The following is a 23,880-nucleotide window of genomic DNA, read 5'->3' on the forward strand; positions in this document are numbered from 1 at the left end:
AAGCTAATACTAAAATATTCAGTTGAACCTTATCAAAATGGATCCTGATAAAATAATTTTTATATTAGACATTGTCTGTACTTTGTGTAGAATATTGTGTTTTTCTAGGATGTGCAAAATTCTGTTTAGTTTAGCAAATGAAAACTTGTTCCACTCCAGTGTACTTAGGTACACAGTGTTATGTTACTTGATAGCTTTTATTTTATTCTTTCATGGGTTTAATGTCACTGGCAAGGCTAGCATTTATTGCCCATCCCTAATTGCCCTTGAGAAGGTGGTGGTGAACTGTCTTCTTGAATTGCTGGATTTCATGTGGTGCAGGTACACCCACTGTGCTGTTAGGAAAGCATTCCAGGATTTTGATCCCAGGGCAGCGAAGGAACAGCGTTCCAAGGCAGGATGATATGTGGTTTGGAGGGGAACTTGCAGGTAGTGGTGTTCCCATGCATCTGCTGCCCTTTACCTTCTAAGTGGAAGAGGTCATGGGTTCAGAAGGTGCTGTTGAAGGAGCCTTGGTGAATTGCTACAATGCATCTTGTATATGTGGAAAACTGCCGCACTGTGTGCTGGTGGTGGAGGGAGTAAATGTTTAAATTGGTGAATGGGGTGCCAATCAAGTAGGCTGCTTTGTCCTGGATGGTGATGAGCTTCCCGAGTGTTGTTGGAGCCACACTCATCCAGGCAAGTGGAGAATATTCCATCACATTTCTGACTTCTGCTTCTTAGATGGTGGACCTATCTTTGGAGTTGGGAGGTTTGTTACTCACCACTGAGTTCCCAGTCTCTGACCTGATCTTGCAGCCACAGTATATGGCTAGTCTTGTTAAGTTTCTGGTCAATGGTAATCCCAGGGATGTAGATAGTGGGGGATTCAGTGATGATAATGCCTTGAATGGTTAGATTCTGTCTTGTTGGAGATGGTTATTGCCTGGCACTTGTGTGACATGGACTACTTCAGTATCTGAGGACTTGCGAATGATATTGAACGTTGTGCAATTATCAGCGAATATTTCCACATTTAAGCTTGTGATGGAGGGAAGGTCATGATGAAGTAGCTGAAGATGGTTGGTTCTAGGACACTACTCTGAGGAACTCCTGCAGGGATGTCCTGGAGCTGAGATGACCACCTTCCTGTGTGCTGGGTATGACTCTAACCCCAGTGGAGAGCTTATCCCGTTTCCCATAAACTTTAATTTTGCTAGGACTCCTTGATGCCGCACTCGGTTGATGTTAAGGGCAGTCACTCTCATCCTCATTCCTGAAGTCCCGCTCTTCTGTCCATATTTGGACCAAGGCTGTAAGGAGGTCAGGAGCTGAGTGGCTCTAGTGGAACCCAAAGTGGGCATCAGTGAGCAGGCTATTACTGAATAGGTGCCATTTAGTAGCACTGTCGACAACCTAATCATCACTTGCTGATGGTCGAGAGTAGGCTGATGGTATGGTAATTGGCTGGATTGGACTTGTCAGTTTTTTTTCTGTGGACAGGACATACCTGGGCAATTTTCTACCTTGTTGGGTTGATGCCAATGCTGCAGTTTACCTCATTTCATTGTGCTACTAGCTTGCTTGACAACTTTTTTCTTTCACATTTCTTCACTTTATGAAGAAGAAACTTGTTAGTTTATTTCACCTGATTAGTGATATCTATCCTTATTTCATCCTCGTGCTCAGGAGGCAATAAAGTAGACAGCACATTATACCTTCAGAGACATGAGGACCCACCTCATGAGATTATTTCTTGCACTCCTAAAGGTGTAGCAGCATCAGTGGAAGACTTACATACCAGCCTGGTGGCACTGGATGCAGCAGGCAGGATTCTTTTCCCTGGTTGTGGATGGCCTGTTGCACATGAGCAGATCATTGGTGCACATTTTGGATTTTGGACCCTACCACACACATTTAGGGAAGTTTGTGGCCAGAAAATTTATCAAGCCTGTGATTTTTTTTTTCCACATTTGGGAATGAATAACTCTTCCAGTATTGGACAGTTCAAAAAGGATAAAGGAAACTGTTATTCATTCAAACTAAACAGATCTTGAATTGGTGAGTAATGCCACCTGTTTACATTAGTACAATCAGTCTGCCTACAGTTTCAATACATTGTTCATTTTTATCAAAAGTTACACTATTATCCAGCAGTTAAATTCCTGAATAAATTAACCAGTTTACGAAACTGGCTGTTGAAAATTTCAGAAGTGCATTAGACTTACCTTCACCCATAATATGGTTGGAGTTAATGTTATCAGAAGCTCATAGACCTGCAACTCATACTTTTAAGGTGCATGTAAAGGATGCAAGCTTACAAACTTGGCTTGGTGCAGATGGACCCTGCTATTTGATGATCTTTTGGAAGCTACTGTGAGCAGATTCATTGGTCAGTAGATCCTTCCTGTTAGCACATGATAAAGATATCGGTTTCATCTAGTTGATCTCACAGCCATGTTAATCTTCAAACCTTTGCCATATGATTGGTTGGGAAAGTGGCATTTAGAATCAATTTTTAATGGCAGTCTTTTGAAAGTTACTTCTACCACAAATTAGATAATGGAACAAGAATAGAAGATGTCAGTGAGTTCCAACATTAAATTAGGCAGAATATAAGAATTTAATAATAATTTAAGAAAGGTAAAATTAAAGAAAAGAAAGTAAGAACAATAAAGGGACAGAGCAAACAGCATTAAAATTATTTAAATGATTTGTATAAAGCTTTGGTTTCATGCAACCATAACAAAGCAATTCTTGACAATTGAGTAACTTTCTTACAGCAAGTCTGATTTTTCAACATTGCCGTTTGAACTGAAAGCTTACAAAATTGATTAGCTCTGGGAACAAGGAATATCCTAGCAGTCAAAGGATAAGAATTTGTTTATGCTCAATGCAATTAATGATTGTACTATTGAAGAGTTTGCAGTTTTTATTTTTTTATTTGGAGTTAGAACCTAGTGAATTGATACTGAAAGTGGATTCAGAAATTATTGCCATGTGAATGCCTGGGGCTTAAATGTTAAATAATGCAATGTAATGTTTTTTAAAAATTAATTAGGTTCCGGAAAAGTTATGTTCTTTTGTTAACCATTTGATATCTTTTTAATCTTAGGAACAGCTTTTGATCCATTTGATTCGCAGGCCAAGCAACACAATCAGGATTTACTTGGTGTTTTCCTCAACCGGAGTGGTGCAAGTTCCCCAGTTGGACAAGCTGACCCCTTCCTGCAAACCGCCAGGACACCATCTCCTACTCCACAAAGCACTGCTGGTGATCCTTTCAACATGGGTAAGAATTTGGTGTATAGCTTTTTCATAAACCCTCCCTGTACTTTGAAGTAATTGTGACTATTTCTGCTTCAGTAATGTTTAGGTGTTTGTAGCTTGATAGTTATTGATAGCAATTATCTGGGTGTTGCTTGTGCCTTGTATGTGGTATGATGCAACCAGTCTACCTACAATATGTAATGTAACTTTTGATAAAATTAATAGTGTTATAAAATTGAATCAAGATATCGATCTTATAAAAGGTTATCTTTCTTTTTGCAAGTAGATTCTATGATTCATGAAAAAATATTATCCTCCCTCCAGCTACCCAACTGACTCTCTTCCGCAGGTATTTGTTGCCCTCTAGTACTGTACACCAATGTGAGCACTGATAGTAAATGGTGGCAGGCTCCTCAGCTGAGCAGCTGAAACCAATTCCATCTTTGTCTAGGAGCCTCCATCCAGGAGGAATTACTGGATAGCAATCAAAACCAGGAACCCTGGCATATTTTTCTCTCTCTTCCAAGCTTGGGGATGCCAAGGAAAATTATGGTGCCCTATCATTGCCACAGCTAAGCAAGCAGAGACTACACTTTGAATCTGGGATTCATTCTGCACTGATGGACACATTTACTAAGCTGAGCCTTGTGGAACCTTTGGGCTCCAATACACATGGAAGGATGGGATAGCAGAAGTGAAAATGTTTCTGGTTTTGTCTAGATTCAGTGTCTGTCTATAACTTTATCCATCTGACCAGAGTTCAGAAACCATAAATAACTAATTTGAAGTTTTATTTTTGTAACAGAATATTATTGGTGCAGTTACCTGGATAATCCTTTTGGGCAGGCATTGAGAATGATCTTGTGTAATATTTTGGTCTAATTTGCTTTCCCACTAGGCATCAATTGTTGTGCAGACATATATAGGGCAGGACCTTGTTGAGGCATTGGGGATCTTGCCTGCCGACTGGAGAGCCAGTGAGAGACCATCGCTGCCTCTTTTCAGGAAGACCTGCTAAACCACATGCCAATCAGGCAGTAGCGGGGCCAGTGGTGGGCCATCCCCTGAAATCAGTCTTGCATACCTCTTGTGCTCAGCAGCACCACTGGGGAGGCCATGGCTGCTGCCGGATGTACAGGCACTGGAGTCATATGAAAAAGGAGCAGAAGTAGGTCATTCGGCCCCTCATGCCTGCTCCGCTATTCAATAAGACCATGGTTGATCTGTTGTGTTTCGAATTCCACGTTACTATCTACCACAGATAACCTTAGTTTCTCGTTAGGCAAAGGAATCAGTCTACCTCCGCCTTAAAAATATTCAATGACCCCGCTTCCACTGTCTTCTAAGGCAGAGAGTTCCAAAGTCACACAATCCTCTGAGAGAAAGAAAATTTCTCCTCATCTTCGTCCTAAATGCGACCCCTAATTTTAAAACAGTGCCCTCCTAGTTCTGGACTCGCCCACTAGAAGAAACATCCTTTCCGTGCCCACTTTGTCAATACCATGCAGGATCATATATACTTCAATCAAATCACCCTTAACTCTTCTAAACTCCAGTGGAAATTAGCCCAGCCTGTCCAATCTTTCCTCATAAGACAATCCACTCATTCCAGGTATCAATCCAGTAAACCTCCTCTCAGCTGCCTCCAACACACTTACTTGGGTAAATAAGGAGACCAAAACTGCACATAGTATTCGAGATGTGGCCTCACCAATGTCCTGTATAACTGAAGCATAACACCCTTATTTTTATATTCAATCCCTCTCTTAATAAAGGATAGCATTCCATTAGCCACCTTAATTATTTTCTTTGCCTGCATACTAACTTTTCGTGATTCATGCACTAGGACACCTAGGTCCCTCTGTACTTCAGAATCCTGTAGCTGTTTTCCATTTAAATAATACTCTGCTTTTTTATTCCCCCTGCCAAAGTGAACAGCTTCACATTTTCCCAGATTATACTCCATCTGCCATATTTTTGCCCATTCGTTCAACCTATTTATCTATCTACAACCTCCTTATGTCCTCTTCACAACATACTTTCCTACCTGTCTTTGTGTCATCTGCAAATTTAGCTACCATGTCTTCACTCCCCTCATCTAAGTCATTGATGTAAAGTGTCAAAAGTTGAACCACAGCACAGACCCATGCAGGACTTCACTTGTCACATCCTGATAATCAGGCAAAGACTCATTTATGCCTACTCTCCTTTCTGCCTGCCAGCCAATCTTCTATCTATGCTAATATGTTACCCCCTACACCATGGGCTCTTCTTTTCCGCAATAACCTTTTGATGTGTCACCTTATCAAATGCCTTCTGGAAATCCAAGTACAGCACATCTAAAGGCTCCCCTTTATCAGCAGCACATGTTACTTCTTCAAAGATCTCCAATAATTTTGTTAAATGTGATTTCCCTTTCACACAACCATGCTGTCTCTTCCTGATTACCATGAGTTCTCTAAGTGCCCAGTTTTAACGTACTTAATGATCGAGTCCATTCACCTTCTCCATGACAGATGGCAAGCTAACTGGCCTATAGTTTCCTGTTTTCTGCCTCCCTGCCTTCTTGAATAGAGAGGTTATATTTGCTACTTTACAGTCTGATGGAACCTTTCCAGAATCTAGTGAATCTTGGAAAGTTAACACCAATGTGCCTATTACCTCATTAGCCACCTCTTTTAAGACCCTAAGATGAAGTCCATTAGGACCCGGAGACTTGTCAGCCCGCAGTTAGGTCAGCTTTCTCAGTACCGCTTCCCTAGTGATTGTAATTTCACCAAGTCCCCTTCTCCCTTCCACCTCCTGATTTACAGGTGTTACTGAAATATTTTTTGTATCCCCTATAGTGAAGACAGAAGCAAAATACTTGTTTCAATCACCATTTCCTTGTTATCTACTACTAACTCCCCGCTGTCACTCTCTAAAGGACCAACACTCACTTTATTTTACTCATTTCCTTTTTAAATACCTTTAGAAACTCTTGCTATCTGTTTTTATATTTCTAGCTAGCCTCCTCTCATACTCTAATTTATTTCTCCTGATGAACTTTTTAGTCATTCTCTGCCACTCTTTATATTCTGACCAATTATCTAACCTGCCACTCATCTTTGTGCTTTTTCCTTAAATTTGATGCTTTCCCTAACTTCTTTAGTTAACCACAGTGGACCCTCCCCTTAGAATTTTTCTTTATCATAAAAATACTTATTCTGAGTATTCTGAAATATCCTCTTAAATGCCTGCTGCTGCTTCTCTGTTGATATATCTTCTGATCTATTATTCCTGTTCACTTTAGCTAGCTCAGCTTTCATGCCCAAATAGCTGCCCTTATTTAAGTTTAAAATACTAATCTTAGATCCACTCCTCCCTTTCAAACTAGATATAAAATTCAATCATATTGTGGTCGCTGCTACCAAGGGGTGTCTTTACTTTGAAGTCATTAATTAATCTTGTCATGTTACACAATACCAAGTCTGATATAACCTGCTGTCTGGTTGATTCCAGAACATGCTGCTCTAAGAAACTATCTTGAAAGCATTCTATGAGCTCCTCATTCAGGCTACTACTGCCAATCTGATTTTTTTCAGTTTGTATATAGATTAAAATCACCCATGATTATTACCATCCCTTTATCTCAATATTTCTTCTTGTATACTTAGTCCTTCATTGTGGTTACTGTTAGGGGGCACTGTAGACTACTCCCACCAATGACAATATTCCTCATCTCAACCTAAACCGATTCTACATCCTAATCTCCTGAACCAAGGTCATCTCTAACTATTGCACCAATATCATCCTTGATTAACATGCTACCCCTCCACCTTTACCTAGCTTCCTATTATTCTTGAATGTCATATACCCCTCAATATTCAGGACCTAATTCTTGTCATCCTGCAGCCACGCCTCCCCAAAGGCTATCAGATCATATTTATTTACTTCAATGTGTGCTATCAATTAAGTTACTTTGTTATGAAAGCTATGTGCATTCAGATATAGAGCCTTTAGTTTTGTCTTTTTGTTATCTTCATAACATCTAGTCTTCAATACTGGTGTATTCTTAGGTTTTATCTCTCCTCTCCTGCTATTCTATGACCTTCATTTCCCATATTACTATTATACTGTCCTGCCTTGAATCTACCCCTTGATTTGCTACTGCTACCCAAGCTTGATCTCTCACTTACCTTGTCCCAGGCCACAGGTAAGTAATTTGGGGAGTTTCGCAGGGCGGGGGTTGCAGGGAGAGGGGTGCAGAGGGATGGCTCTCAGTGCCCCCTCTGCCCTCTTCCTGATGTCCACTCCCTTGATCAGGCTCTGGAGGTGGCTGGCTGCACAGTTAGGGTTAGGGTTAGGGTTAGGGTTAGGGTTAGGGTTATGCAATCCTGCCTGCTGTTGGATTAATACCAGTGTTGGAGGGATGGGGCCCTTAAGTGGTCATTAATTGGCCACTAAAGGACCTCAATTGGTGGGCTGGAAAGGTCGACCATGGGCCATCCCGCCCAGAACTTAATTCTGGTGGAAGCGGGAGGGCAGCATGGTTCCAGTACATCACCATTCCACCTACTAAGTAAACACCCTTCCTGCCTCCAAGCTCACATCAGAGCACAAGACTCTGGCCATAGACAGTGCAGCACTGTAGCTTTACATATGATTTGTGCTGTACCTAGATTTTGAAGAGGAGAAGTGTTGAATTTGGCAACAGTAATATTAAGAGCACAAAAACTAACAAGTTGAGACTTGGTATGGGAAGCATTAATCCTATTCAGACATAGGCCTCACTTGAACTGTTAATTTGCTTTTCTCTTTCGTACAGTGACCAACATGCTGTGCATTTTCCAACAATTGCTGTTTTATTTCACATTTCCTACATGTGTATTTTGCTTTTTAATGGCTCAGCTGAGTTTTTAGGTTTACCCTTCTCTATAATAGATACCCAGTATTACTTCTAACAACACCCAAACACATTTGGGAGCATAATTTCCTTGGTTTGCAATCTTCAGTGGAAAAAAATAAAGTGTGAACATGAGGCAAGAAGACATGTTTTACACGTGCCCTGACCTTTTCAGTAATGTTAGTAAATGGATGACAAAATAACTTGTGCTCTTTCATGCCTGATCCCAGTAGTTCATACATTTGTAACACTTTTTACAGAGTTTTAAGTGACCCCTATAGAAGTATTTTGCATTAGTACTTCAGAATTCTTTTCAACCTTCTGTGAAAACATTGTGATGCACTGTAAAATGTTAACTTTATTTTACTTAGGTAGAGTTTCCCCTGCTCCACCATGTACTCCAACTGTGTCAGTTCAACCAGATCTAATGGCAGGATGGGGCTTGGGATCCTCAAACCTACCTGGAGGTTCAGCAGCCTGGGCTCCCTCAGGTAAAAAAAATATGTTCACAAGTATATTTGACTGATTTGTTCTCAGCAGTCAGCTTACATTATAACACACAGGTAAAGTTTGGAAAACTTGAGAACAAATTGGACTCACCTGACATTATTTTCAATTCTTTTTTCTGTGGAGTTCCATTACTTTTGCTCTGTTTCAAATTGTTGGTGTGAGATTAAAGATTTAGTGTGACCGTGAGGGATTTGAATGGAAGTGTTTTCTTTTTCCATTTCCTCTCCTATCTATCCCCTCGCCCCATTCCCTGAGGCATCAAAGATGATGTTAACTGGTTTGCTTTTTTTCTTTAACTCTGTCATTGCAGTTTGAACTTGGGAGGTATTTAAAAAAAACACTGAAAAAGCAGTGAGGGAACCACAGAGCAGGATACCACTAAGGTTGAAAAGAGCAGGAGAAGGGGTGGTGTTTTAAAAATTAATCATCTGGATTTGGGCAGCACTGACCAGGGTGGCATTTATGGTGGTGGTGGGCTGATGGCTTGAACCACTATAGTTTGTGATCCAGGTGCTCAGCAGTTTAATGCAATTGAGTGACATCAAGCGGCAGTCATGGGCAGTTATGAGTTAACTATTCTGGTGTGGGATTGGAATCTCACAGGCTAATCTAAGAAAGGATAGCAGGTTTCTCTCTATAAAAGCAATTGGTATACCAGTTTGGTTTTTACAATAATCCAATAGCTTTTACGGTTATTTATTAATACCAGATTCCAAAATGCATTTATGTTTGGTGGGGTGGGGATGGGAGAATGTGGAGAAATTGATAACGTTTCCACTGGCTTCTTTTCAGTTTGAAGATGTACCTGCATAATAACCTGAAAGTCTCTACACTCTGCAGGAATTTAAGGTCAAATGACTTTGGGTGTCGGAACGGGGCTCCCTTTTAGGCAGCTGCCTATAGCACAACAATGACCATAATTCAAAACATGATACATCGACAATCGCACTCAATAATTGGTTGATCTGAGAAATGGAAACATGCATCAAAGTGCTTTTTCACAAGGTGGAGTTTAAGTCAGATTCTGCAGAGTAGGGAGAGCTTTAATCTCCACCTAACCCACATTGTACCTATCCAAGGAGAACTTCATGTTAATATCGGGTGCTTAAAAAGTAGAAATGTTCCAGTCCATTCATTTGAGCACAAGGAATCACCCAAAATTTTCAATTAAATTGCTACTTTGCAGTAAGATTGCATGTTGGAGGATAAGTGTGTGGTGAAGGTGTTCTTAATTCCCCATGTAGGGAGATTCTGAACGTTGGGGGGCTAGGGCCTTTATCCTCAAGGAAAGAGGCTTAAATGATACAAGTTTGCATTCTGTTTTCTCTCGTGACTTTGACATAAACCTGGGGACAGATTGTCTTCTTGCTGTCTATGACAGAAATTGATGTATTGCATTGGTTGGGCCAGTATGGGTTGGAGGGGTGGTATGTCACTGATTTACAAGATCTACAAGTGACTTCACTTTCCTGTTTCGTTTTCCTAACAGGTGGGGTCAGGGGTGTCAGCAGATCAGCAAATACCAGTCCTACCAGCTCATTACATGGCACTCCTACTCATCAGCGCAAGCCACAGACATTGGATCCATTTGCGGACTTGGGTTCTCTTGGTGCCAATTTAACTGGTTAGTTCTGTTAAATATACTAACTTAATTTCCTTGTGAGAATGATGAAGAAGGCGGCATTGTAATAGCAGCAAAAGCAACAACAACTTAGACATATATAATGCCCTTAATATAGAAAAATGTTCCTTGATCCTCTACAGAAGCATCAGGGGAAAAAAACCATTGAGCCAAAGAAGAAATTTTAAGCAGGATTAGAAAGGAGGAGAGGGAGGTGGAGGAACTTGAGGAGAGAATTTCTGATTGTGGAGCCTAGACATTTGAAGTCACAGCCAAAAATAGAGGGGCAAAGGGAGGTATAGTGCACCTTTTAATGTAGTCTGTAAGCTTTATGTTTGTAAATAAGGGACAAACAAATATTATAAACCTTAGATTCCCCTGGTTGAAGGTTCCAAGTATACCAAGAAGTTGAAGGGGTAATAAATGAGATAGAAATGGGGTGCAGGTTGTGATGCCAATCATTGATGAGGATCTATTTGTAATGGTTGTTGGAGCATGCTCAGTTCACTGTCTATCCAGAGATAGGTAGATATTTCTCAGCATGATGCTGAATACTGAAGGACCCTTAGATGGCAGGTATGGCATTTGATGGCATAGCAAAATGATATTCTGACTTTTCATTGAGGACTGGAATGCATCTCCCCTTGAGCTTTGAAGGTCATATGGATCTCTTCAGGAACAGTCTAGAGGTTCATTTGCTATTGGTGTGTGGGTAAGCCCAACACAGCAATTATTATGTCGAATAACTGTGAATAACTATGTCCTTTGTTTTCCAATAGCGGTTAATGCCAGTGTGGAAATTTGAGGTCACTGTCTGTTTGAGGTCAGTCCTTATCTATTTTAGGTTAGATGCTGGCCCTGTAACAGCCAGATTTGAGGGCTTGACAGGCTCTGCATTGTGATCGTGCCAAGGGAATATCCATCAGAATAGTATTGCTCATCTGAAACCCGGGTGTATGATTACTGATAGACTGGACTCCAAAGCAGATGATGTAGCCTTTTGAAATTGGTTTTGTTTCTGCAGCCAAAGCCAAATTTGAACTGAAACAATACAGCAGTATTCACTCATCCACTAAGAACTGCTGGAAGAAAGTGAAGTGCTCTTTAAGATGCCTTTGAAAGACTCTTTGGAATAATCGGGAATTGCTATAAAGATTAAATTATGATGCTGTGTATTGTGAGGCTAGGAAAATCATTAGAGAGATGAATGGAGATCAGTGGGTTGCAGCCATCTGCAATAACAGATAATAACACAAAACCTGTTGAGTGAAGTCTCATGAGCCATAGTTCTAATAAGAAAACGAAGGCAAAATTCATGACTTCAATACAAATGAGATGGGAACCATAGACATATTGAAAGGGTTGAAAACAGATAAATATCCAGAGTTAGATGGTATTTATCCTTTCCTTCCTTCTGATTTATTGATCCTTTAGCTCCCTAGTTAGGATTTGTTGCTATTTTAAAAATGCAAAACTTTGAACTAATGACCTAATTGGTTAAAAGAATTTTGCATATATACAGGCATGATACCAAAGATGAAAGATGATGAGACAAAATGCATACTAAAAGCAAGATTTTTTTTTATATATACATTAGCCAATTTTCCTTCGTATTCTTTATGTTCAGCCAGGGGTTATACTGTTGAATTTGGAAAGACATTTGTTAAAGGTGTTCCTAGAAACAGTAAAGGTAACTTTTTTGGATTCCTTAGAAATGGAGAATCAATATTGTTATCCCTGCCCACTGCAAGTTGATGATAAATAGGTTTGTTTTCCTCACTTAACCAAATTGATGTAAACAAATATCTCTATGAAGAATGGAGGAGCCACTTTTTACTATCTCTCCATTTACAGAATGGGTTTTATAGCAAAGGACAAAACCTATTTAGGATTAAAAGATTAAACTAATTTGCAGATTACATTGACAATCAATATGTGGCATTTTCAAAATAAATTTTAAATATTTAAATCCAAGATATTTATTTATACCTTTCCTCAACTTGAATAATGGCACAATTCTTCATGCTTCATCTTGTTTTAATGCTTATGCAAAAAAATCAGGTTACTCAAAGATCCATTGTGCAATCTTGTTGATCAACATATTTGTAGAATTTGTTGGTGCTGTATAACAGGAGCTGTGGCCAGCTAGCTTGAATCCTCATGTAATTGTGATGGTTCTGGAACCTAAGTAAATTCAAGATTGGGGGTTCTCATATAGGCATAGGCCTCTGGTGAAAAATATTGTTAAGCGTATTACCAGAACAAAGATACTGCTTTTTAGATGAGTTGAATCATTTTTTGGTCAGTGTTTTTAATGTTTTGTCTTTATTTCACAAACTTTTATTTTCAATACTAAGTTAAATAACTGACAGAATTGTCCAGTGGTCAAAAAATGGTTTGATAGATAAACAGCATCCGATGGAATTTCCCATGTATTTGTACTTGGAGATGCATGTAATTGTGGCTGAAGCAACCACTCAGTGTAAAAGATCAAGGAAACTAGGGCAGAAGTGTTTTGCACATGTACTTGCCCCTTACCCAAATTTCCTCACTCCTCTTTATGCTGTACCCATGTGCCCAAATACATCTTACATCATTATTATGGCTCCGCTCCCAGACTATAGAGCAGCACATGGGAATTTTTTGCAATTATGCTGGTGTAAATGAGTGTAAATTTAAGCACTGAATACCAAGTGCAGCTGCATGCACGCGAAAGAGTGCAGAAATCTCCCTCAGGCACGGAGCTGCCTCAGGAAGATTAACTTCAGATTTAAAGTTTAAAATAAAGTAAGTTGAAAAACATTTATACATGTCCCCTCGTGTGACAGTGCCACATGAGCAGGGACTTGTTTATGAAATGTTTTAAAAATTTTCATTAATGTAATAAACCCTTCATGAAACCTCATCCCACCCGTGGATGTGGCTCATGAAAAATGCGAAGGCCATCTGGGCTCTTCGCCTGCCCACTAACCTTAAGGTTGGACAGGCAGCCCTGTCAGGTTGGTTAATTACTTTATTAATGGCCTTAACAGGCCTTTGACAGTTCGGCAGGCACGCAGCCAGCTCCAGTGTGCGCCTGCCGAACGAAAGATCAGAATGACACGAGGTGACGTTGGCACGCATGCCCGACGGTCGCTGCATGTCATTTGATGTGTCGGCATGTGGGGCCCCCAGAAGATTCTGCCCAGTGAAGCAAAGCTTCAAACTGCTACAGTCATCGGATATGCCAGCCCTATGGTGTATGGAAGGTGCAAATGTCTTGCACTAGCTGGTACAACTCTGCAACTTGTTCTCTTGATGAATTGAACCATGTACAGCCCCATTGTGGTTACATTATTTAAACTCATTTGGCAAAGGATATGGCCTGCATGCAATTTCCCAGTGACCCAGCATTTAGTGGATATGTGAACTGGGACATCGTGAAGTGAAGCTCTTTTCTTAAGCATAATGTGCATGCATTGGGATGCTTCCAAACCAGTGCCATTTTGGGTTACTCAGGCATTCACATATCTCCATGGAAAGAAAGAATAAGCACATGCCATTGTTTCTCCTAGAATTTTGTGGTGAATAGTAAAAAAGGAGTTATTTATGTTGGGAACTATTTGCATTAGTTTAAACATTGTATGTACTCCATTATTAGGTGGTTCAGCATTTTCAAGCAAACCCACTACACCCACTGGAACACCAGGAGGGTCTTTTCAACCAATGGGCTCTCCACAGAAACAATCTCCTCAACCGGTGGGAGGAGGTTCTTGGCAGCAGAATACAGGATTTGCTTGGCAACAAGGTTCATCTGCCTGGCAACAGCCACAAACTAAGCCACAACAGACAAAGCCCCAACAACCAATACCCCAATCATCTCCACAGAATAGACCCAACTATAACGTGAGCTTTACTGGCATGATAGGTACTCGAGAGGAACGCGGGCCACGAGGACCTGCATATGGTAAGTACGAATGTTTTTTTTTAACTCACTTTTCATTTATGTCTGCCTAGCCAATGGCATGAACTGGCAGGTGCCTTCAAGCATACCTTAGATTGGCCATTTTTTCACCCTTCACTTTGGGAATTGTCTGCTTTTTATCATGCCTGGCTGAAATTCAAAGCTTTGTGGATAACAGAATCATAAAATTGTTTTGAATTTGTGCAACTTATTACTACAGCAACATGTTGCGCTATTGTGCTGGTGTTCAAGAGTTCACTTGCTGATTTTCATTGATTAAAGCATGTTCTATCTGTTTCATTATTTTTCTTCAGTGTACTGGTTTTGTACAGTTTTTTTTTTTGCTCCATCAACTGATTTCAGTTGCATCAACCCAAGGCTTAAAATGCCTTCATTGGGGCAAAACAATGAAAAGCGAGACAAAAACAGAAACAGAAATACCTGGAAAAACTCAGCAGGTCTGGCAGCATCGGTGGAGGAGAGCACAGTTGACGTTTCGAGTCCTCATGACCCTTCAACAGCTTAGTTCTGTTGAAGGGTCATGAGGACTCGAAATGTCAACTGTGCTCTCCTCCGCCAATGCTGCCAGACCTGCTGAGTTTTTCCAGGTATTTCTGTTTCTGTTTTTGTTTTGGATTTCCAGCATCCGCAGTTTTTTGCTTTTATCTCAATGAAAAGCGAGAGTTACCTTGAATTGCTCTTGTGCACTTTCCTGTGCATGTTCTGAGAAACATCGGCAGAGTACAACAGGTCGCTTAAATAATTCCAAGAAGTGTGATCCAGAAAGACAGGAAAAGGCAAAAATGTTTGGGAAGGAATTTAGAATAACATAGTGTCCAAGTTCACTGATTTCAGTGGGTTTGGTGGTAAGACTGCTGTAATTGGAGTCGATGCTCACAGGGTGAAAAGGGGATCAATCAACCACAATTTCTACTTCTGGTTGCTGTCCCTACCTCGGGGGAAAATAGTCACTGGACCAGTCAGCAACTGTGCTTTGGGACAGTTGAAGCCCAGTTGATCCCCATTAGCGCACGCAGCAGCCCTGGCAGCTGGGAGGCCAGTTGATCACTGGTTAGTGGGCAGTTGATCACAGCTGGTCGAAAACTGGCTGATCCCAACTAGCAGGCGCTCACCCTCCATCCAGTTGAAAAGCTGTCGGCGCTGATTGCTGGCTCATCAGCTGCTATTGTTTGAAGGCAGTGATTCCAGGTTGGCCGCTGGGTTGAGCCCTGTGAGCTGTGATATTATTGTTAGTGATTCCACTCCATGATGAAGTTGTGTGCTTCACCATGTAATTTCTGTGTGTGAATGTGAAAATCCAGTGATGACACTGGCTGAGCTCGGTTTCAAGCTTACTAGGGGGAAATTGAATTAAGTCAGTACAGCTGCTGTATAAGTGTATGAATTCCTAATCTCCCAGGAGACCCATCCCAAATGATCAAATATGCCTTAAGTGCACAGGAATGATGTGCAGAATTGTAACTAAACTGTTGATCAAGAAACTGAAAGAGACAGTAGCTGACTTCAAACTTTTATTATAAAAATAGAAATTAAACAATGCAAAACTCAGCTGAAAGATTATTTACAAGATCAAGACAACTAAAATAAACACTTTACATAATACCCATGCAATGCAGCTTCATGTTCAGATCCTGATTTTTTTTCTGAAATGCGTTCATTCATCTTCCTCCTTTCGCTAAATCCTTCACACTTGGGCCTTGGCTATGAAAATCAGGTATGAAACACACTGGTGGACAGAGAGATAAGGATTATAACTGAGGCCTTTATCAGAGCAGAAGGGTCATTTAGGCAACTGAAAGCAACAGTAGATCAAAGACACGGAACAAAGATTATGACGCTTAACAGTCAGGCATACATTTGAGTGGTTACCTGTACTGCATTCAGCTTTATCGAGGAAAGTGCCAGCTTTGCGTTACCCCCACTGCTCACAAACCACAGGCACACTCTGCTGCAGATTACCCTCTCCCAGAGCATCTCTCTGCCCCATGTGCTAACAGCCAGGCACTTGATAATTTTGTCTGCTGGCCATGGACTCATTCCCACAGCTGCTGTCAGATCTCAACCTGACCCAGCAGTTAAGCCTGTAAATGAAATAAAGGCAGAGCTCTTATAAAAAAATAGAAAAATCACATATTCCCTTAAGGTTCATGTTGCTGTCAGTGCTCTCATATTATGCATGCATTAAGCCCCAGTTGATGAAAATTATTTAAGATTAATTACCTTGCCAGCTCTGCCACTTCTCGGGCCACCGCTTCTCACCTCCCTCCTGGAAAGTACACGCACATGTGGTTGCAGCCTTTACCACCTAGGCTTGCATGTGAAGAATAGGGTGGGTGGGTGGCAACAAGTTTGTCGGAATGGTGGGAGACTAATGTAGTGGAGGGCAACCAATATTTTGGAACTATATTCCTGCTAGAGTCAGTGTTTTCAGTAGAAAATGCAAGATAATGGGGAGAAAGACATTAAATTTCACGCAAAGATTTATTGCATATCAGGGAATCCAATAAACACAGCTTGTGCTGCAGAACAAATAAGCTACCCTGTTGCTGTCTTCATACACTGGGGTAATGTTTGCTGTCCGACTTTTGCCTCTGACTAAAGCCTACTTGGCTGCAGGATGTTAACTTAGCTGGGATTCAGTGTTTGCCCATCAAAGAAAAAAGAATGCAAAGGAATGAATTTTGCTGAAACACTTATTCCAGCTTCCAATCGGACAGTGAAACAGACAATTTCAACAGATTAATTGAAGAAAAATATTTTTATTCTTTCCCTGTCCACAGATGCACGGTTGACATAGAGTCCAATGTATCCCACCAGCATTTTGCCTTGATCTGAAGAGTGAACCTTAAGGAAGATGTTTGGTGGGATTGTGGTCCTCTAGAAATTAGTTACCTAAAAGTGACATTTATGGCGAATTAAAAGGTATTGGCTATTTAGGTTAATCAAGTATTGGCAGTTTCTGTGAACTGCAGGCAAGCCTTCCTGCCAAATGCTCTCCATCAAGTGACCGTTTTACCTCAGTATTCTTATTAAGCTAACCCAGCACCTTGTATTTATTAGTATTGATTTTGCATTTATTTTAGGAACTCGACCAAAGGTTGCGGATAGTAACTTTGAGGACTTGCTGTCAAGCCAAGGGTTTGCTTCCCAGAAGGAGAAGAAAGGTCCTAAGACTATATCTGAAATGAGAAAGGAAGAGATGGCTAGAGACATGGATCCAGAGAAACTGAAGGTGACATGCATTTTTAAATATGCAGACTATGTTTTCAGTTGTTTGTTTGCCTTGTGGATAAAACTACTTTACAAAGAGATCTTTTGTGCTGTCATCCTTGTGTCTTCTGGAACTCTGCATCTTCCCCGGGTGAACAGTCAGGCTGCTCCCAAGCCTCAGTCAATACAGTTCTGAAATTGGCCACAGGGAGCTGAATCACAGCCTGCCGAGTTACTGGCACAGTTGATGGGATACATACCAACAAAAACTTCGACACCGAGTTGCTAATCTTAACTGTATCACAGTGCAGAATGACGAGATTTGTTAACTTGAGGTTTGGACTAGTGTACTGGCAAATTGAATAACTAGCACTGTGGAAAACTTTAAACTATATAGTGGGAGGGGGAGGGCCCATCCAAGGGGAGATTAGAAAGTTAATGGAAAGATCAAGATAATAGTGCAGAATAGCATTATGGTTAATGATGATGAGAGTGTGACAGGAAGGCACAGAGAGTACAAACTTAACAGTGCACCAGTAAATAGGGTGATAGCAGGGAAAAATGGCAAAAAGACAGAATTTAAAGGTTCATTATCAGAATGCATAGAGCATTGGTAACGAGATGGATAATTTGATAGCAGAAATACAAATGAATGGCTATGATATGATGGCCATTACAGATAAGCGGTTGCAAAATGACCAAGGCTGGGAACTGAGTATTCAGGGGTACTTAACACTAGGGAAGAGTGGAAGAAAAGAAAAGGAGGTGGAGTAGCTCTATTAATAGAGGATGAGATCAGTACATTAGTGAGAAATGATCTTACTTTGGAAGATCAAGATGTAGAATCATTTGGGGTGAAGATGAGGAATAGCAAGAGAAAGAATGCACTGGTGGGAGTAGTTTGTAAGCCTCCTAACAGTAGCTACACTGTAGGGTAGAGTATAAGTCAAGAAATAATGGGGCCTTGTCAAAAGAAACTACTATAATTGTGGGCAATTTTAATCATCATCATAAATTAGACAAAGCAAATTGGCAAAGGAACCTTGAGGATGAGTTTATGGACTGTATTGGGGACAGATTCTTAGAACAATATATCTGGAACCAAATGGGGAAAAGGCTAGTTTAGAACTGGTAATGTGTGACAAGACATAATTAATTAATTATTCATAGTAAAGGATCCTCTTGACGAGAGTGATCCTGACATGACAGAATTTCACATTCAATTTGAGGATGAGAAACTGGGGCCTGAAACTAGTGCATTAAACTTTAAAGGTATGAAGACAGTTGACTAAAGTAGACTGGGAAAATAAGGTAAAAGGTAAGATAGTGGATTAGCACTTGCAGACATTTAATGAGATATTTTAGAACTCTCAACAAAGCTGTATTCCATTGAAAAAGAAAAATTCTGTGAGGGACGAACTATCCGTGGCTACTTAAGGGTGGTATCATGTTGAAAGAAAAAGTGTACAATGTTGAAGATTAGTGGTAGGCCAGAAGATTGGAAAAGTTTTAGAACCCTGCAAGGGATGGCTTAAAAAAAAACAAAAAGGAGGAAATTAGAATCTGAGAGTAGATGGGCAAGAAATATACAAATAGGCAGTAAGAACTTCTACAAGTTAATAAAGAGGAGAGAGTAGCAAAAGCAAACAGAGGATGAGACTGGGGAATTAATAATGGGAGCAAGGATATGGCAGAGACTTTGCACATTTTGTGTCTCCATGGTAGAAGACACAAAATACAGCTCAAGAATAGTAGAAAATCATGGGGCAAAAGGGAGGGAGGAACTTAAAACAATTAGTATCACTAGGAAAAAAGTACTAGGAAAACTAATGGAACTAAAGGCCGACAAGTCCCTTGGACATGATGGCCTGCATCCTAGGGTCTTAAAACAAGTGTCTCCAGAGATTGCAGATACATTGGTTCTAATCTTCCAAAATTCTGTAGGTTCTGCAAAGGCCCCAGAAGATTGGAAAACAGTAAATGTAAAGCTCCGATTCAAGAATGGAAGGGGACAGAAAGCAGGAAATTATTGCTGAGTTAGCTTATCTGCCAATGGAATAATGATGGAATCCATTGTTAAGGAAGCACTAGCAGGACATTTAGAAAATCATGATACAGGCAAGCAGAGTTGACATGACAGGAAAATCCTGTTAGAAAATTTACTGGAATTCTTTGGGCATGTAACAAGCAGGATGGACAAAGGGGAACCAGTAGATGTAGTGTTTTTAGATTTCTGGTTATTTGATAAGGTGCCATACAAAAGGGTACTAGACAAAATAATAGCTCATAGTGTTGAGAATTATTATTATGGAATGAGGATTGGCTAACAAGAAACGAGAGTGGAATGAATGGGTAATTTTCAGTTTGGCAAACTGTAACTAGTGGGGTGCCACAGGGATCAATGCTGGGGCCTCAACTATTTGCAATCTATATTAATGTGTTGGACGAAGGACAGAGTATATTGAAGCTAAGTTTGCTGACGATACAAAGATAAGTGGGAAAGCGAGTGTTGAGGAGGTCACTGAGCTGGCAAAGGGATATAGACAGGTTAAGTGAGTAGAAAAAAATTTGGCAGATGAAGTATAATGTGGGAAAATGTGACATGGTTCACTTTGGTAGGAAGAATAGAAAAAGAAGAATATTACTTGAATAAAGAGACACTATAGAATGCAATGGTTGAGAGGAATTTAAGTGTTCTCATACATGAAACACAAAAAGTTAGCATGCAAGAACAGCAAATAATTAGGAAGACAACTGGAATGTTGGCCATCATTTCAAGGGGATGGAGTATAAAAGTAGGGAAGTCTTGCTACAACTGTACAGGGCATTGGTGAGTCCAAAGAGTTTTGGTATCTTTATTTAAGGAGGGATATACTTGCATTACAGGCAGTTCTAAAAAGGTTCACAATGTTGACTTCTGGGATGAAGGGATTGTCTTATGAGGAAAGGTTAATAGTTATGTTAATACTCATCGGAGTTTAGAAGAACAGGAGCTGATCTTATTGAAACAAATAAGACTATGAGGAGGCTTGACAGGGTAGATGCTGAGAGAATGTTTCCCATATGTGGGAGTCTAGAACTAGGGATCACAGTTTAAAAATAACTGGCCTCCCATTTAAGACTGAGATGAAGAGGATTTTTTGCTGAGAGTCGTTAATCTTTGGAGATCTCTTCCCTGGAGAGCAGTGAAGGTTAGGACATTGAATATATTCAAGGCTCAGTTAGATTCTTACAAGGCAGTTGAGAGTTATGGGGGGGCAGGCAGGAAAATGGAGTTGAGGCCATGATCAGACCGGCCATGAACTTATCGATTGGTGGAGCAGGCTTGAAAGGCTAAAGGGCCGACACCTCATATTTCTTATGTTCTTTATAACTGAGTAGAACAAAGTTGAGTGCTTTTGAAGGAGCTTAAATCAGAGGCTGAGTCAATGGTGAATCCTGTCATTTACACTTGTGAAATGGCCACTCTACGCATACTGATATTCCAACAGGTCTTCAAATTCAAAATGAAGAAAAAGATATCAAAATGAATTGTCCCCTTTTTAAAAAAAAAAATGAATTGGGCATGGGAATGTAAGATTTATTTTTAGGAATAGAAAAAGGACTTGAGGGAAATTAGCCCATCCTTTTTAAGTGATCAATTTCACTCTGTCAGTTTTGGATGAGCAAGTTTCATAATGCAACTTCAGGATGGTAAATTTTAATTAAATCAACTGAAGCGTTTTCCAAAGAGAAAAACCAATTTCCTTAATCTTTCCTAATTATGTGGATGGTACCTTAACTAAAATGGCATCTACCAGAACACTGAGTGGATTGTGATATTTCTAATTTGCTTCTGAGTTTGGCTGTCTGCATTATGATGGGAAAATGTTAGAATATACCAACACAAAAAAAACTATAATCGGAGCTATGCAACCAGATTTTGCATACTTTCATTACTCTTTATTCCAATCTAAGACTAAACAAAGAAATATCCTATATCAGAAATACATCAAGATGATGACCCAGTTAAGAGGCCAGCTGATTTACAGCATTTTTTTTTTGAAAATGGAAGTGATACATAATCAGTTGGAATGTTGCCCTTGCACTAATGGGGAAGTACCTTAATATGTCCAGGACTGATGAGTTAAAAGTCTTCTGTCTTGACTGGCTGGAAGGGTGTTGTGTTACAATCCCCATGGGGGAACCGTAAACCAAAATAATCATGTTTACCAACAAACCCTAAATGAAGAAATTACCAACAAGATTTCACTTTTTGTAATTATTACTTTAACATGAATCTTAACCAACACAAATTAACCATGAATTAACAGGTAAATGATACTTCACGTAAAAAGGTAAATTTCACTTTAAATTGTTGTTACAACAAAGATACATCTTACATAACCACAAGTATTCCTCCTGCAGCATGTATGGCATTAAATAGCTACACCATTCCACAGTATACTGTTTTTCTTCATTCACGATCTGACAACAGTTTCCCCCGAGTTTCACAGATACAATTGTTATCTGCTATGTGCCCCTTGGTTCACGACAATCCTAATGGTATAGCTTTCCAGAGTTCCTTTTAAACGACCAACCAATAACACCCTTATTCATGGTTTGGCCACTTCTTGTAAAATACGCAGCTCTTTAATGTCTCTGAGCTATTCACAACATTTTTCAGGTTTTAGACCTTCTTAGCCAACATGCACATTACCTACAAGAGCTTCTGTCTCTTTTACTGCCAAACAGAAAAAAACTGACGCCTTCCTGAGAGAGATTTGTTTTTTTTCCTCAAAAATTCAATATGCTCCTCTTTCTGTCTCTGTCTCCATCTGAATCCTGATCATCTTCTGCCTCCAGCTCTCCTTTGTATCTGGCACATGGCTTCCATATCTTAACTTCCTTCCTGTTCGTAACTGCTTCCAGGTAAAGTGTTGCTAGGTCACATTGACTAATATTTCTTATGAATCAAGACAAGTACAATTGATTCCTTTACAATTGATACAGATTCTCAAGTCCTTTTCAAACTTTCTTAAATACAATTACAGATTCCTCAGGCATTTTAAAGAAATTACAGCTTTTCCTTATGGTACTACTTCCAGGTCAAAGGTATCACACTTCTGTGAAATGAGTTTGTAGAATCCTAAACCATTTCCCAGCAAGACCACAGCAGAAAATTTTAGTAATTGGCAGTTCATTCAAAGAAGTTGAAAAGATTTCTGGTTTGGAAGTGGAAAATATACCAGCTAATACATGCTTATCTGAAACTGAGCTCTGTTGGGGTAAAGTAAAATCCACATTCTTCCTTACTTAACTCATGCCCTAAATAAGGCATATGTGATGCTATGCAATAAGAGTGTTAATTATTATAATCCCAGTATCAATATGCCTTGTGTGTGTAAAAAAAAAAAACACTTTTGTGGCTTACTTGAAGTTAAAGCTGCATTGGATGCATGTTATGAAAAGTTCAGTACAGAAAGGACATTTCAGTGAAAACCTATATCCAGAATTAAAATTCATCATCCATCCTAATATGTCAGGCAGCATCTGTGGAGAGAAAAACACTACTGAAGGGTTTGTGCTGTAACATCTTATGTTCAGAATTATAATTCTTCATCTATCCTAATATGTCAGGCAGCATCTGTGGAGAGAAAAACAGAGTTAATGTGTAAAACTTATTGGCCTAAAATGTTAACTCTGTTTCTCTCTCCGCAGAGGTCACCTGACCACCTGAGTATTTTCAGCACTTTCTGTATTTATTTCAAATTTCCAATATCTATAGTTTGCATTGTCACCATCTATTATTCTCTTGGTTATATGTTATTATGCTATTCATAGAGCTACAATTAATTCTTCTAATCATTTCAGTTATTGGATTGGATTGAAGGAAAAGAAAGAAATATACGTGCATTGCTGTCAACTATGCATACTGTTCTGTGGGAAGGAGAGACCAAATGGAAGCCTGTTGGCATGGCAGATCTGGTAACTCCTGAACAGGTGAAAAAAGTCTATCGGAAGGCAGTACTTGTTGTTCATCCTGATAAAGTAAGTTTCCTTTTCAATTTAAGTATATTTGTTCTAGCACTTGTATCTCTTCCCAATATATTTGAATCATTATTGTTTGGGGTACTGGGGAGACTGGATTAGACACTCGTCTTTTACCCTAAAATGAATAGATCATGATTATTGAAATGCAACATCTTTTTGGACAATCTGTCCTCACCCAATTAATGTTCCCTCTGACGTAACTATGACATATTTCACAGAGATACAAACATTACCAATTTAATATGGAAGAGTAATCTCAGGTCACAATTTGATTGGTGCAAGCAATAGAAATGTCATTGTGATGCAATTAAGCAGGGATTTTCTTTATTATATTTCAAGGCAGCACTAACAAGACCATATTTATTGTCATCCTCAGTTACCATGAGAATGGGAGTGGTGGAGGTG

General features: G+C 39.8%; 1 protein-coding gene across 2 annotated transcripts in view; it reads left to right on the top strand.

Annotated features, from left to right (window-relative positions):
* dnajc6 (DnaJ (Hsp40) homolog, subfamily C, member 6) overlaps positions 1–23,880 on the top strand; it is a 112,163-nt gene that overhangs the window by 81,305 nt on the left and 6,978 nt on the right. For both annotated transcript variants that reach the window (XM_041208383.1, XM_041208382.1), the window contains 6 exons: positions 3,098–3,274; positions 8,509–8,628; positions 10,137–10,271; positions 13,909–14,214; positions 17,316–17,464; positions 23,296–23,472. In XM_041208383.1, coding sequence (XP_041064317.1) covers positions 3,098–3,274; positions 8,509–8,628; positions 10,137–10,271; positions 13,909–14,214; positions 17,316–17,464; positions 23,296–23,472 — 1,064 coding nt within the window. The remainder of the gene's footprint in view (positions 1–3,097; positions 3,275–8,508; positions 8,629–10,136; positions 10,272–13,908; positions 14,215–17,315; positions 17,465–23,295; positions 23,473–23,880) is intronic.

Source organism: Carcharodon carcharias, chromosome 16, assembly GCF_017639515.1.
Source record: "Carcharodon carcharias isolate sCarCar2 chromosome 16, sCarCar2.pri, whole genome shotgun sequence".
Lineage (NCBI taxonomy): Eukaryota > Metazoa > Chordata > Chondrichthyes > Lamniformes > Lamnidae > Carcharodon > Carcharodon carcharias.